This window comes from Coenobita brevimanus, chromosome 61 (assembly GCF_032717465.1).
Source record: "Coenobita brevimanus isolate Jiangsu-jjx chromosome 61, ASM3271746v2, whole genome shotgun sequence".
In the NCBI taxonomy this organism is placed as follows: domain Eukaryota; kingdom Metazoa; phylum Arthropoda; class Malacostraca; order Decapoda; family Coenobitidae; genus Coenobita; species Coenobita brevimanus.
In genome coordinates this window covers 34,940,736-34,957,083 of record NC_137014.1, presented here as the reverse complement: position 1 = coordinate 34,957,083, position 16,348 = coordinate 34,940,736, and the positions used below count along the sequence as shown (strand labels likewise).

Below are 16,348 nucleotides of genomic sequence, written 5' to 3'. Positions count from 1 at the left end.
TTAATGGGCATCTAAGTGAATGGTTCACGATCGGCGTGGGTGTGCGACAAGGTTGTGTGATGTCCCCATGGTTGTTCAATATATACTTGGATGAGGTGATGAGAGAAATAAAAACATGAGTAATGGAGAGAGGGATGGCACTGGTAATAAATGATGATAGATGGAATATCTCAAATCTGTTGTATGCTGATGATGCAGTACTGCTTGCAAGTACCGGACAAGAACTTGGTAGGCTAGTACAGAGTTTTGCTGATGTCTATGAGCATCGTGCCTTGAAAGTAAATGTAGAGAAGAGTAAAGTGATGGTTACTGACAGAGAGGGTGACTCCCAGTGTGATGTCGCAGTGAATGGAGAGAGACTGAAATTGGTGAGCGTTCAAATATCTGGGTACACCGACAGAAAAGAGAGGAAAATGTGCAAAAAAAGTTGAAAGCAGAGTGACACAAGGAAGAAACGTTGCTGGTGCAATGAAGGCCTTGATAAGAAACAGAGGCTTGAGTGTTGCAGCTGAACGAGGCTTACATGAGGAAGTGTTAGTGCCAACTTTAATATATGGGTGTAAGGCTATGGTGTGGCATGAAAATGAAAAGTCAAGAGTAAGAGCAGTGGAGATGGGACTGCTGAGGAATGTATGTGGAGTACAGAGGATGGATAGGATACGAAATAATGATTCGTGAAAGGTGTGGAGTGAGGAAGTCGGTGGACACCAGAATCGAAGAGAGTGTCCTGAGATGGTATGGTCATGTGGAAAGAATGGATAACAATAGAGTGGTGAAAAAGGTATACCTGAGCAAATTTGAAGGAGGGAGGAGGCGAGGTAGGCCAAGGAGAAAGTGAAGAGATATGGTGGATGAGTGTTTGCGGAAGAGAGGTGTGGAAGTTGGTGTGGCTAGGGAACTGACAAGAGATAGAGCTGGCTGGATGAATGTTGTGAGGAGAAGTGCATGATCACGGATTTTGGTGCCCCTTGTGAGCATGGCAGCGTCTGGATTGACTCAATTGGATACGTTTGTGTGAAGCTGCAGAATGTGGTGAATGTTTTTGCCGTACCAGGTAGAGCCAGGATTCCAGAAGCTTGAATGATGAGTAAATGGAAGTGGCCTATTGGATTGGGCAAGTTTGTGCTGTCTGGACATTACTACTCCTCACCCTACCCTTGGGTGGGAAAGGAGGTCCGGATGATGATGATAAAAGTTTGCCCCATATATATGGCACTTTTGCATCTGGCACAAATTTTTTTTACTTTTGTATTTGCCAGATGTGAGGTCCCACTGTACGTATAATTCTCTCTTCTGTCACTCAACTTCTTCCACGCCCCTGTTTCTCACCAACTCACTATATGCTTTCTTCTTTTGTGCCACAGCCTTTCTCACCTCTTCTGTCCACCATGCTGCTCCCTGCACCCCTTTTCGTCTTCTCTTCACCTCATACACCACCTCACATGCTGCACAGATTTCATTTGTGAATATCTTGCACACACCTTCCACATCCCCTATCTGCTCCAATCCATATTTACCCAATTGCTACTTCACTTCCCTCTTATATTCTGCCTTTTTTCCATCCTCTTGGAACCTTTTCACCCTCCTTGTATGAATTCCTCTTGTCCTTCCCTTCTTCTATTTCTCCATTTCATCTGGACTTTGATTCTGACCATCACGAAGTGGTGGTCAGTGTCCACTCCCCCAACCTCTATATACTCTTGCATCCATTATGCACCTACTCATCCTTTCATCCACACACACATAATCGGTCACTGCCTTCTGTTCATTCAGTTCACCACCCACCCTTCTCATCACTCGCCATGTATAGCTATGGATCATTTTGTCTCTGAAGAGGGTATTGGCTACTACCAACCCCCTCTCAGTACAAATGTCCACTAAAGCACTGCCATTCTCATCCATCTCTGCAGGCACATCCCACTCACCAACTACTCCATCCACCTTCACATTCCCTACTTTTCTCTTCATATCTCCAATCAAAAACACTCCCTCATTCCTTTCAAACTTTTCCATGCACACTTCCACATTTGTCCAGAACTCTTCTCTCACTCTGCTTGCATGATCTTGTGTTGGCGCATACATGCACACAATCGCCCACATTTGTAGTCCGACTTTCAATCTTACCCACACAATCCATAAGCCAACTGATCCATACTTTCTTATATTCTCTTTGCATCTGTTACTCACAACAATATACACTCCTTCCTTTGCCCTCTCATTCTCACCTACTCCCAATCATATACCCCATCCATACTCCCATTCTCTCATGCTCTCACCTTGCCATTCAGTTTCAGTTAATCCACATACATCCATTTTCGCATCCTCAAACACCTGTACTCTCTCTTTTTCACCTAATTATTTGCACCCCTTACATTCCATGTAGCTAACCAAATTATATACTAACAAAAGGTCAGCCTCTGTTGAACAGGGCAGCACAGCTTATCTTTGGTCTCTCACCGAGAACCTCGACTACCCGTTCCTAATTGAGCTGCACTGGTTACCAGTAAAGGTTGGAATTGAATTTAAACTGTGTCTTATTATATTCAAGGTTCTTAAGTCTGGTGAACTGAAGTATCTTGCTGAATTGTTAAAACTCCCATCAGCATGCCCGGATGTGATGTTAAGTAGTGAAGATGATTCCTTGCAAGTTGACGAGGCTGGAGCCATTCACCAGTCATATTTCTCTCATTGTTCTTTTGTGTATACAACCCCTAGATTACGTAACAGATTGCCATTGCCCATTAGACAACTCTCTTCTGTTAAATCCTTTAAGAGACAGCTGAAAGCCTTTCCTTTTTCAAAATGCTATGACCTGGAGAGAGGTACTATGATGGATGATTATAGGGTTTGCTTATTGCCACTTTATGTTTTACTTTTTTTTTTTTTTTTTTTAAACTGATGTAGCTTGTATTGTATACGAGAGACTTCACAATTCCTGTAATTGTAAAAATAATGTATATACATGTCGAGCGCTAGTGAATTCCCAATGGAAGAATGGCGCTTCTGAGAAACAAAAGACCAGATTATTATTATTATTATTATTATCCATCCATCCTCCATCATCCAATCCTACGTTGCCCCATGAGGAGTGTAGGAGCCCGGGGCTAGGCAGTTGGTCCTGACATTTAAGATGAGAATGACCAACCTCACTCATCCCTGAGTGACATTACGTGAGCAATAAACCCCAACCACCCCTTGGATATAAGCCTTCACCGGCTCAATCCGATTCGTTTTCGTTTTTAAAGGCTCCAACATCCTTGCATGTGTCGGCCTTGGTCACCTAATGGCGGCTCTCCACGCTGCATGATCCATTGCAGCCTCCCTGTTCAGTCCCTTAACCCTAAGGTCACACGTAATGACCTCGTCCCATGTCTTTCTCGGTCTACCCCTCATAACCCCACCCCCAATATTAACACTTCTCACCTTCCTCACCCAATTATCATCCCCCATCCTCTCCACATGTCCAAACCACCTCAATCTACCTCTCCTCATCACAACACCAATACACTCCAGTCCCATCCTACCTCTCAACTATTCCATTGTAAACCCAGCCCCTCCAGGCCTTGGACGCAGGGACGCACTGCACATCCACCTAATCATTGTCATTTCTGTACGTCTGAGCCGGCGAATATCTTCCTCCCTCACTGCCCAGGTCTCACTGCCATACAGCATTACACTCCTAACACATGCTGCATACAAAGACCCCTTAGCACGTAGGGAGAGCCCTCTCAATGTCAGGAGAGGCAAGAGCTCCCTGAACTTCTTCCAACCACTTCTCACCCTAGCCACAGAGCTAGCTCCAGCCCCACCTCCAGCACACAACATGTCTCCCAAATAACAAAACTCTTCCACACACTCAAGAGATTCACTTGCAAGTTCAATCCTTTCACATCTGACAATCTCCACCTGCTCACCCCGGAACCGTACACATAAAATCAGCATTATCTCGCAGTCTACCTTTGATACCACTACATCTCTTATGCACCCATTTATCACACACACCGCACAAAATGGAATTACTTCCCACGCCCTTGTGGCAAACTGCACATGGCCACTCTCCCTCGTCTTTGACAGTACCGCCACCAACAATAATTACCCACTAAACCACCAGGTGTCAAATTTTGGTTATATGGTTACCACCCAGTGTAGTAAATAGTTTCTTGGTGTACAGGACACCATTTGGCTTGTCACTCAGTGTAGAGTCACCCACAGGCACAAGGAAGAGGAAAGAATGAAGGAATGAAAGACAGAAGAGGGAGTGTAAAGTCACCCGTAGGCAGAAGGACGAGGAAAGAATGAAGGAGATGAAAGCTAAGAAAGAAGTAAGCAGCACTACATCAAGTGAGTGGATGATGGTCGCCACCACCTACCACACAATAATAATAATAATTATTATTATTATTATTATTATTATTGTGTGGTAGGTGGTGGCGACCATCATCCACTCACTTGATGTAGTGCTGCTTACTTCTTTCTTAGCTTTTATTATTCTTTTTCTGTGCCTGTCCTCCTCTCTTCCTATTTTTCCCATCTTTTCTGTTACTTCTTATTACTTTTCTTTCCTTTACAGGTGGCCTTACATTGAGTGACAAACCAAATGGTTTTCTGTGAGCCAAGAAACCATTTACAACGGTGGGTGGTACCCATATAACCAAACCATACGTCCTTCCTAAGTGTCAAAAAGTGGGTTGGTGGAGGGTCAGTGCCCCGCCCCATCAAACAAATACAGTAACTCAAAGTCAAATGGCCACCCCTTACAGGATCATGGCATCTAGCAATAGATAGATAGACAGATAGATTATTATCATTATTATGATCATCAGACAAGGATCGACTCCCTTTTCAAGCCTAAGACCCCCAAGAGTGCCAGCCCATTCTCACCTCCACCACCACCACCACCATCTCGTTTCCCACCTTCACCATTGGCCCTGCAACCGAGCATGTCAAAAGCCGTTAAGTCTCTGTTGGACGTAAGTTTGCAGCTGTCTTTGGAGTCTCCTGAGGCGGGTAGGCCACCGTCACCGCACCGTACATCACTGTTCACAGCCCAACTCCAGCAGTTTCAGGTGGAGGAGGAGGAGGAAGAGGAGAAGGAAGAGTTATTGGACATTTGCCAGGAGCAAATGTTTGCCACTAGACCACATGGGACAACTCTACACCTGCTGGAGGTGTGTGGATTACAAAGCCTGTCTGCAGTGCACTGGGTGGTAACTACCCAACCAAATGCTTTTCGGCAGGTAACTTTAGGTTTCTTTCATTGTTTCCTTGGTGTTAAAATTTATTTAGGATAATCCTATGTATGTTTTGATGTGACAATATGGCAGAACGACCTGAATGCAGAGCCAAAAATAGGAGGAGTACTATACATACACTACTGTTTAGGTCGTGTTTTTTTGGTTTTCAGTGTTTTCTTTGCATGGTTTTCTTGGTGCTGCAAAGTATTTTGGATAATCCTATTTGTGTTTTGATGCCTAAATATGCCTGAATGACCAGAAAACACTGCCAGATTATGCATGGGTACTATACAAATAGGTTAGGTATAGGTTGGAAGTGGGTATAGGAAGGATCTGGGTATGGTAGGGGAATAGTGTTCATTATCCGGTTGTTGCCACTACCCGGACGTGCCTTTGGTTCTATTATGTCCAGATAAATGAGAGATTACTGTATTCAAGTTGTGGAAGGAGCCTAATTTCATCATGTGAAAACAAACAAAATACAGTAAGTTTCCTAAACTGATGAGACTACTGCCCATATATTAAATACCAGTAACAGGGGAGATATGGGGATCATCACTTACCTATCACATTAACAAGGTAGTAGAGGCGGCAGGGGGATGCCACTTGAAGATCAAAGGAATGCACGTATGAGACCAGGAGGCCAGGAATGAGGATGTCTCCGAAGCCCAAGAGATTGTAATTGTTGGTGAGTTGGCAGACTTGGGAGATCTCCATATATGCATAGTTGGGCACTTTGAGCACCATTGGCAGCTGCTCCTTACTAGTTCCTCCCTTTGCCACCTCCACCATAATACTCTTACCATCCTAAAGGACACACAGAAATTATTTTAAAAATAAGTACTGTACAGTAATAGGGTTGAAATCCTAGCTTCATTAACCCCAAGCTGCTATGGTATTATAATCAGGCCAATGCCAGCTGAATTTGTTCAGGTGAGCGAAGTATGAAGTCGAAGGAAATAACCCCTTCATTCTCATGACATACTATATTCTATTGCTACTGCCACCGGATTAATTTAATCTGCTTCAGAAAGGCTTTTTGAACTTGAGGGGTAAGAAATATCATTGATTATTTCTTCCTCCATTAGGATCACATTTAAATATAATAAGTCCATCTGGTCGTGGTAAGCATACAAGGAAAAATGTGTCAGCAGACTGAAGAGATTAAATAACACAGATATCAACAGAAAAATAAGTACCCACCGATGTGATATACGGAGTGATGAACACAAAGAATATGTCATACAAGACGAGGCCTGTCAGAAGAATGGTGCAAATCTTCAGGTTTGGCAACCGTATCAACCTCATGACATTGATGCTGGCAAGATAAAAGTATGAACATTAACAGTGTAATAATGGTAGCATATGTGTGCGGTACCAGCAAGTTTTGCTGCTGAGTTTACAAAGCTGGGAGACTGATGTAGTATGCAGTTCCCATTAAAAGTAAGGGATGTCATCTAAAATAACAGTTCTGCCACACAACTGATATTGTAAATGGGAGGAAACTGGTAAATCACTTTTACAGATGGTGATAAAACTGTAACAGAAAATTTTTCTGTAAATTACTCTGACTTAACAGCAAAAGGAACATAAAACCAACTGACAAATCAGAATAACTGGACCAACTCAAAGACTAAGGTTAAGGATGGGAAGGGTTTTGTGTAATAACACTGCTTGCTAATCAAGCAACTGAAACATATGAATGCTAATTGCTTTATTATTAAAACATGAGTCACCAAATGCAAAAGTTAAGAAATATGAAAATTTATAGCAAATCCAAAAAAGAAAACCATGAAATGCTTACACTACATAAACTCCTCCAGCCTTGTGATACATCTTTCATATTGTTAATGCTATCTCTACATGACTTTATACAGACTTGGGGATACTTTAAGAACAGGAGGAGTTAGATGCAGCCTTCATTAACCCCTTCACTACTTAAATTCATTTCCATGTTGAACAAAACTGTCTGATGTTACCAAGAAAAAATATATTTAGTCTCTCTCCTAACCAATGTTTTTTTAAATATTTGTCTTAAATTCCATGTTAATTATAGAAAAAAAAAAAAAAAAACACCTAACAATGTTTCACAGTTAGCTATCTTCCAACTGTACTAAAGGGTTAAATACTTAGTCCATACCAGAAAGCAATCCCAAGGATATCCTGGAGAATCCATGCCCATATCGCGTTCCTGAATGCGACCCATACACCAGCCAGGCCAAAGGAGAAGATAAGGAGAAGGATCTGACGTACCTCTAACGTCCCTCGCACCAGGTATATGTTGAAGTATGGGGTCCTGGCCATAGGAGGCAAAAAGGTTAAATCTATTATCATCATTATTAGTTTGATGTTTTTTCTTGGCTACACATGGGATATGGTAAGGTTCAGAAAATAAGGATTGAATGAAAGAGAGAGAACTATCAACAGCCTGCCTTGTGCAAAAGGGTGAGGTATGATGGGGACAAGAAGGAAAAAGAATGCACAAAAGTGGCAGAAAAAGTACCAGTTGCCAAGTGAAATGGGCTGAGTACAATGCACAATTTAAGGTGTTAATGGTAAAAAAAAAAAAAAATCTACTCTAATATTACCCCTGCAGTGTAGGCGCTGTTAGGGAATTTTTTATCATCATCATTATCTTAAAATACTAAGGAGTATCATTAAGTAGTATGCAGAGGTAGACAAGGGGATGATAGAGCATGGAGGGGGGTGGGAGGTATAAGCAGAGGGAAGTGTAAACAGAATCAGTAGTGACAGTACAGTATGACCTCACTACAATGCACTTCACTAGACCAGAATTCGCTTTTTCGGAGTCGGGGAGCCAACCGAAATTATTTCTCATATATCGGGAAAACAAAAAAGCTAGAAAAGGTCTGGACTGCCTAACCTCAGGCCAGGGTGGCCATACTGTCAGTGCGGTTTGTGTTCGTGCATTGGTTGGTGGTGAGCTGGCGGCATCACTACTGTTCCCCCGTGCCCTGGCCTCAGTCAACCCGCATCATTTCCTCCCCACACCATTTCCCTGGAAGTCTTTGACATACTGCTCGAGGGTGACGAGTGATAGGTGAAACATACAAAGTGAACATCCTTAGTTTGCAAGATCATAAATAATAAGATGCATAAAGTGTACAGTACGGTATCTGAAGTATTTAATTTTAAGTTATACCAATAAAGTACTTTCTAAATGCTAAAAAATTAGAAAAGGGGTCTGCAATAATATTAATATTAATACTGTAGGCTGTATATTCAAGACACCAAGCACTAATCACACAGCAAGATGTTTGTGCATTCATGCATCAGTTGGTGGCGGGCAGGCAGTGTCACTATTGTTTCCCATGTTCTGCTTCAGTCAACCCACATCATTTCCCCCTACATCATTTCCCCGGGAGTCCCTGATATACTGCTTGAGGGTGACAAGTGATAAGTGAAATACACAGACAAAGTAAACATCTTTTGTTTGTAAGATCGTAAAATATAAGGTGTATAAAGTGTACAGCAGAGTACAGTAATTGAAAAATGTTTATGTACTGTACACCAAGCAGAACACAAGGTAGAAGCTATACCTCCAATTCCTGTCCATGATTCAGCTCCTGCCAGTAAAAACAATCAGGAGGATGATTCGCTGTTCCTTGACGATGACCCTGAAGATAATTTGTAATGATTTTGAAGGATTTGCTCTGAAGGATCCTTCACCAGGTGCTGAATGATGATAAACACTTGGCATGGTGGGAGGGTAGAGTAGGGTGAGCCAGGTGAGTCGGAATGGTTACGTAAGAAATTATATACAGTACTCTCTCCAATATCCGATGTAATACAGCCAAACACATAAGTGGGTTTGTCAGGATACTGGGACCCTGCCTCCTGGACTGGTGCTTATGGACCCTAACCCAGCCTAACTCAGAAAACCACCTACATAACTCCCTACTGGACATGCACAGCACCTATTTAAGACCCTATTCACACAAGTAAGGGACAGAATGCATGAAATAAATGAAAAGGAACCAGAGAATGAAGAATCAGAAGTGAGTATGGAAAATATTTAGCAGTGTACAGGGTACTTACAACAGTAATGTTACGAAGGTTAACCTGCCTCCTGTAAGGCTCTGGCACTGGTGAAAATGCTCTTGAATCCAGTGTTGTGCTGCACTTAATCCTTTGCACTGCGAGTTATAATTGTTTAACACTGCACATTCTGTTCTTAATTGTGCCACGCCAGTTTCAACCGCCAGTTTGCACTCTGTACTTAATCTTTGCACTCTGAATTCTAATTTCTTAACACTGCACAACACTGGAAATTCCCATGTGGTCTAGTGGAGAGATACTGCAATTTATTCACTGTTTATTTACAAAAATGAGCACGTGCGGCATCCACTGCGTTGAGCATCTAGTCAGGATGGTAGTTAGGCAGTAACTGGGGAGGGGGAAGCAAGGGGCCATGCATAAACACAGCTGTTCAGTGCCACGCACCAACTTCAAATTTTTTTTTTTTTTTTTTTTTTTTTGGGGGGGGGGGGGGGGGGGCAAAGGCCCAGGCCCAAAATGTCCGGGTAGTGGGGTGTCCGGTTCTTGGACGTCCAGATATTACAGGGATTACTATATTTTTTATTACTTATGAGTTTAATTGTCTCCAAACCTTACTTAAATTTTACTGTTATGCAATACATTATTTACAGCAGCATTTGAGAAAAGTTAAGAGGCAAATGGGATATTGCCACAAGTTAGAAGGAAATGGTGGGGGTGAAGCAGGTTGGTGGCCATGATGTTTTTCATAAATAAAAATATCTTCTTTTGTGTGTTACATATGGCTTTTATTAAGTCTAAACCTTGCTAAAATTATACTGTGTTATGGTACAAAGTATTTTTAGTGGCATTTTAGAAAAGCTAAGAGGCAAAAGGGATATTACCACAAGTTAGAAGGAACTGGTGGGGTGAAGCAGGATTGTGGCCATGATACTTTTCACGTATGAAAATGTCTCCGTGTGTGTGTTACATATGGCCTTTATCAAGCCTAAATCTTGCTAAAATTATACTGTGTTATGCAATAAATTATATATAGTGGCATCTGAGAAAAGTTAAGAGGTAAATGAGATACTGCCCCGAGATAAAAGAAACTGGTGAGGTGACGCAGGACTGTGGCCATAACATTTTTCATGTATGAAAATATCTTAGCAGGGGGAAGTCCATATGTCCCTTTTTCGGAGTTTTGTTTTTTTCGGGATGCTTTGGGCCACAATTAGTCGGTTCTAAATGAGGTTTTACTGTACAATGCCCAGGGAGAGGAAGGTAAAGGAAGCAGTGACAGGAGAAGGTAAAGACAGCTGGGAGTAGGGAAGGTAGAAAGAGAGAAGAAAGCAAATGGCAGATGGAGAGAAGGGTTATTGTTGTGCTATCCCATTCTGTCAGATCAAGTAGACCCATCAACTGTAAGCAAGCGGACCTGCAGCGGTGGCGTCTTCGTCGTGGGTCTGCTCCCCAGAGGCTGTCGAAGAGAAGAGGAGGACAGCATGGGGGCCAAACCACCGCAAACCCCCCGGTCCCTCACGGGGCTCGAGTACCTGGGAATGGCTGCGGTCACCCGGGCAAGTACCACATCTCCCAACACAACACACACAACAACACCGTTTTTTCTACACCGAGAAATGACTCCCCGGCTGTCATTTCTCCACGACTTCTTCTAGCCAGGGACACTGAGAGCAATCCAGGACCCACCAACAAATACATATGTCCAATATGCTCAAAACCTATCATGTCGGGCCGACAGACAAAGGGTTCAGTTCAGTGCAATTCCTGCAAGAATTGGACCTATTACACCACCACAACACTTGCATCCAGAAAACATTACACAAAAACCTGGACCTGCTCCTTATGCTCCTTCTCCCCACCCATCAACCCCCCTTCCAATCCAACTCCTACTTCCTTCACACCTCCACAGCCAAACCCACCGACCCTTCCCACACCACCCACTCCCCCAACTCCTCCCATTCCAACCCATCCTAATCCACCTCAACCCTTACCTCCATCACAACCTCCTCCTACCCCTTCCCCTCCATCCACACCACCTCCCTCCCGTGCTGCAGCAACCAACACACATCGCACACACAACATAAACATCCTTCAGTTAAACATAGATGGCATAAACACCAAAAAACATGAACTCACACAATTCATCAAAGAACAAAACATACACATTGCCATCTGACAAGAAACAAAACTACACAGAGCACAGAAAACACCAACATTTCATAACTTCACCGCCATTCGACAAGACCAGGCCGACGGCGGTGGTGGTGGACTCATCCCCCTGGTACACAAATTCATCAACTTTTCAGATTCCAGTGCACACACAAAGTCACTTCTACCCCCACGTGACACCACAACAGAAATACAATCAATTAAAATACGCACTGGCAACAAATCACACATAACAATCGCTAACATATACATTCCCCCCCAATCATCCCCCACAGTACCACACAATTACTCTCCACAGATACACATCACTAACATACCCATCATCCTGGGTGGTGATTTCAACGCCAAGTCGTCGGCCTGGCATGTCAACAACCCTGACACAGACAGAGGGCTGGTACTACAATCCCAGACAGATCACCTTTTCATACTAAACAGTCTAGACCAACATACCCATATCCCACACCAAGCCCTCTTCCTCCCATCATCTCCAGACATCACCTTCTGCTCCCCAAACCTCACCCCCACTACATCATGGAGAGTGGTCAAAACCCTTGGTTCTGATCACCTCCCAATCATCATCGCTACCCAAACCAGAATCACCCCAGCTGGCCACAAACACACATATACTAATTATGAGAGAGCCAACTGGGACGCCTCTGTAATTGAAACAGAACAACATCTCGAAACACTAAACAGTACACCCATCACAAACATCAACACCGCTGTGCACACTTTCAATACAATTATACAAAATGCAGACAAAAGACACATCACTAGAGGCAACAGAAAGAGACACAACCCCAACTTCACACCAGAAATTCAAGGCCTCATCAGACAAAGGGACACACTGCGACACTCCCCCCATACACAAGACACCGTACAACAAATACAAGAACTCAACACTCAAATAAACAATAAAATATCAGAACAGCAAACACTAAACTGGAAAAATTACCTCCAAACACATGACCACAAAACAAACATCAGCAAACTCTACAAAACACTAAACAGCATCACACTTTTCAACAGCAACACCACACAATCACACGCTGCCATCACAACAACAGACACCATACCCTCAAACAAACAACAAGCAAACACTCTCATCAATAACTTTTCACAAGTCAGCCATCTAAACCCCCATCCCGAAGACCGTCGTATCATCCGACGTAAGAGACAGTTCCCCACAGACCCAGACTATGCACCTTTCACTTACAACCAGACGAAGCACATCATTAAAAGCACTCATCTGCCTGTGGACCAGACAACATAAGCAACATTCACCTTAAACACCTTGGACCAGAAGGCATACAAGCACTCACCAACATATCAAACTACAGCTACTCACACAACATAATACCCAACATCTGGAAGCATGGCAATATCATCACTATCCCTAAACCCAAAAAAAAGACCCCACGTTACCCTCCTCACATCGCCCCATCACACTCCTCTGCACCCCCTCTAAAGTCACTGAACGACTGATAATACAACTAGTCACACCTCACATTCCCCTAGCCCAGTCACAACATGGCTTTAGGCCACGACACTCCACAAACACCCTTCTTACAGACCTTACACAGAGAGTTTTCGATGGCATGAATTCAGCTAGGCCACCACACAGAACAATCCTAATCACACTAGACATTAGCAAAGCTAATCCCCCACCACAACCTCACAAACAAAATACTCAACACAAACATGCACAATAACAAAAAGATGCCTGGCAAACTACTTTGCAGGCAGATGTGCACACATAACATTTGCCGGTCAATCTTCTAACATCAGAAACTTCACAAACAGCGTCCCCCGAGGATCGGTTTTGTCCCCTACACTCTTTAACCTATACATGAACGACATACCCACACCCCACACCCACAGATACACATAGCTTCCTATGCAGATGATATAACACTTACATGTACACACCAAAACGCAAACAAAGCTGCACACATCATTCAACCTTACCTCAACACACTACACGAATGGCTCACCACAAACAGGCTCAAAATAGCCCCAGCCAAATCTACAGTGACCCTTCTCACAAACTGGACAGCAGAACACAGTCACACCCCACACTTCACCATAAACAACAGCCCCCTACCACACACACACACCCAAAATCCTTGGTGTAACATACATCAATGTCATTTAAACAACACATCACAAACATTAAAAATAAAATAACACCAAGACTCAATGCCTTGAGGTCACTTTCCCATACAACATTCGGACACAACAAAGAAACCACCACCACAGTATACAAACAATACATACGTTCAGTGATGAATTATGCAAGTCCTGCCTGGGCTTCTAACCTCACCAAAACACACTATAACACTCTACAGACCATACAGAACAAGACCCTAAAAATAATCACAGGCTGCACAGCTACTACACCCACAGACCACCTACATCAAGAAACCAAAGTCCTCAAAGTCAAGGATCACCTAGACATGAGAGGCACCCAGTTTCTTGTTGCAGCCTCCACAAACCCACAACATCCACTACAGTACATGGCAGCACATCCACCCACACCAAGGAACATCAAAACAACACTCAGCACACAATACCATACACAAATACTGTCATCTCACCCACCTCGCCCACCTCAGACCAGCTTCCAGATGCATATCCACACTCAGATCATTTGCCACTCCATTCAGTCACTTAAAAACAACACACAGCTGCATGCACGGCCTCCTGACATCCACCCTTCTGAATCCTATCTTCCTAGTGAGGACAGGGTCCACCTGGCCAGGCTGAGATGTGGGCACCATCCAACCCACTTAAGCTACCAGAACAGGCTGGATGACTCCGTTGCTGATGCTTGACCAGGATGCAACACAGCACCCCATACTATTAAGCACATTATGGAAGACTGCATTGCACACAATCACCTACGCCAACAACACAACATACACTCTTTGAGAGCTCTGTGGGAAAGCCCGGTCTCAGCCATGGCCTTCCTAAGGGACTCGGGGCTGTTTGGCCAGACTGCCTAGGGAAAAACGACTACTACTACTACTGTAGGCAAGCAACCACCCCTTCTGAGCCGTCCCCTGCGGTGGATTGATATTCCCATGCGGCTTACAGCTCCTTGCCACTGTGAGGAATGGGTATTAGTGTGGAAGTTTGGTTCCTGGGTGGACACTGCATTTCTGTATCTCCACCCAGTTAATGGGGGCACCATAGCAGTCTCCACTTTAACCTATTACAGTAAACCCTTCACAAGTCGACCTATATGGGGACCTACCCTGGTTCGAATTACCGAATTTTCCATCTTACCTAATTTACCTTTCGTTAGAGGTAGTACAGACCCGTCGGCAGCTTGTGTTGGAGACGGAGGTGGTGGATTTCACAATTTAACATAAAATTCTAAACAGTACCCAATATTTATTTCACTGAACATTAAGAATTAAACTTAAATGTAATCACTATAACAGACTGCAATGTAACACTTGCAGTAATAATAATTTATCTGTCTATCTACTGCCAGACGCCTTAATCCCGTACGGGGTGGCCACAAACAAATCACCTCCACGTTGCCCTGTCCCCCACCATTTCACTGCCCTGCTCCCAAAAATCACACACCCCTCTCTCATATACCTCTCCACTCAATCCCTCCATCTCATTCTCGGCCTGAACTTTAATCATGATCACGTAACACTACGTCACAAGCAAACATTTTTTTTCATTAAGTCAAATTACAGTTTTCACAAACACACACATAGACACTATTCGGTGTCTGTGCCAACACTACTTGAAGTGCTGGCTATTGAAGAGCTGCAGAAGCAGAATCACAGCTGGAATCAGGAGGAGGGATAGGCCAACACCTTGGCATAGGCTTAAAGAAGTCATGAATCTTCACCTGCTTCTGCTGTGAATACCGGCGACAAATAACCAAGCCTCGCAACTCCCTTACATGAATATAAATATTTTGTGCTTCTGCATCAGCAACATAATCCAGCCATGATATGACAACATCCACTGCTTCACGAACTTGGGATAATTTGTATGGATTCTTGCATCCAACATCACTGTTCTCTTCTTCGTCGTCATCATCATCTTTCTTCCTAGCCACAGACTCGGCAAATTCTTCTGTTTGGTGATGATACCCAGGATCATCTGCATCCATTTCAAGCCACCAGCAGGGCTCTTGTTTGGCGAGCCACAGCTCGCAAATGCGAGTATTTTTTGCCATCGGCGAACAAATTTTACATGCAAGTCACCTTTTGGCGAGGAAAAAATAAATCCACTTTGGCGAGGAGTAAACTACAAAATAAATCTCACTTACATGAACAAAAAAGCACATTGTGATCAATTATTAAGTCTTGCCTTGTCGCCATTGTGAATGTTTAAAACCTCATTATATGATTCTAATCATCACAATGTGTAAGTAAATAAATAAATATATTTACTGCTCGTAAAATACTTCGCCTCGTAGTCAGTTTGGCTATGAAAAATTTATTTGGCTTGTAAATCTGAAACCTTAGGAGCCAAATGGCTCGCAACCATCGGCAGTTAGCAAGAGCCCTGACTGGATGACATCATCTTCATTAATATTCTTCTCACTGACTTTTTGCATAACGTCAAAATAATCTGAGACTTCAAAGCCAGTGAAATCAGGCAAGCAGCAGACTGGTGACCACACGTCCGCCTGGTGCCACCTTTGTCCCCCTATCTCCGCATCTCGGCCTACTTACATACGTGGTCTTGGCCTGAGTATGGCTTACCGAAGATTCCATCTTGTACAAGTTCGACTTATGAAGGATTTACTATAGCTGACTATATGGTTACCACCCGGTGTTATGAATGGTTTTCTGTGTTACAGGAAACATTTGGCTTATCACTCAGTGTACAGCCACCTGAAGTGGAAAGAAGAATAAACAGTGATGGGAAGGATGGGAGATGAAGGAAGAGTG

The 16,348-nt window shown here is 43.4% G+C and overlaps 1 protein-coding gene across 1 annotated transcript in view; it reads right to left on the bottom strand.

The window, feature by feature from the left end:
* LOC145403744 (signal peptide peptidase-like 2B) overlaps positions 1–16,348 on the bottom strand; it is a 173,895-nt gene that overhangs the window by 62,063 nt on the left and 95,484 nt on the right. The window contains exons 8-10 of the mRNA XM_080275422.1: positions 7,375–7,530; positions 6,438–6,552; positions 5,798–6,041 (exon numbers count right to left, since the gene is read on the bottom strand). Coding sequence (XP_080131548.1) covers positions 5,798–6,041; positions 6,438–6,552; positions 7,375–7,530 — 515 coding nt within the window. The remainder of the gene's footprint in view (positions 1–5,797; positions 6,042–6,437; positions 6,553–7,374; positions 7,531–16,348) is intronic.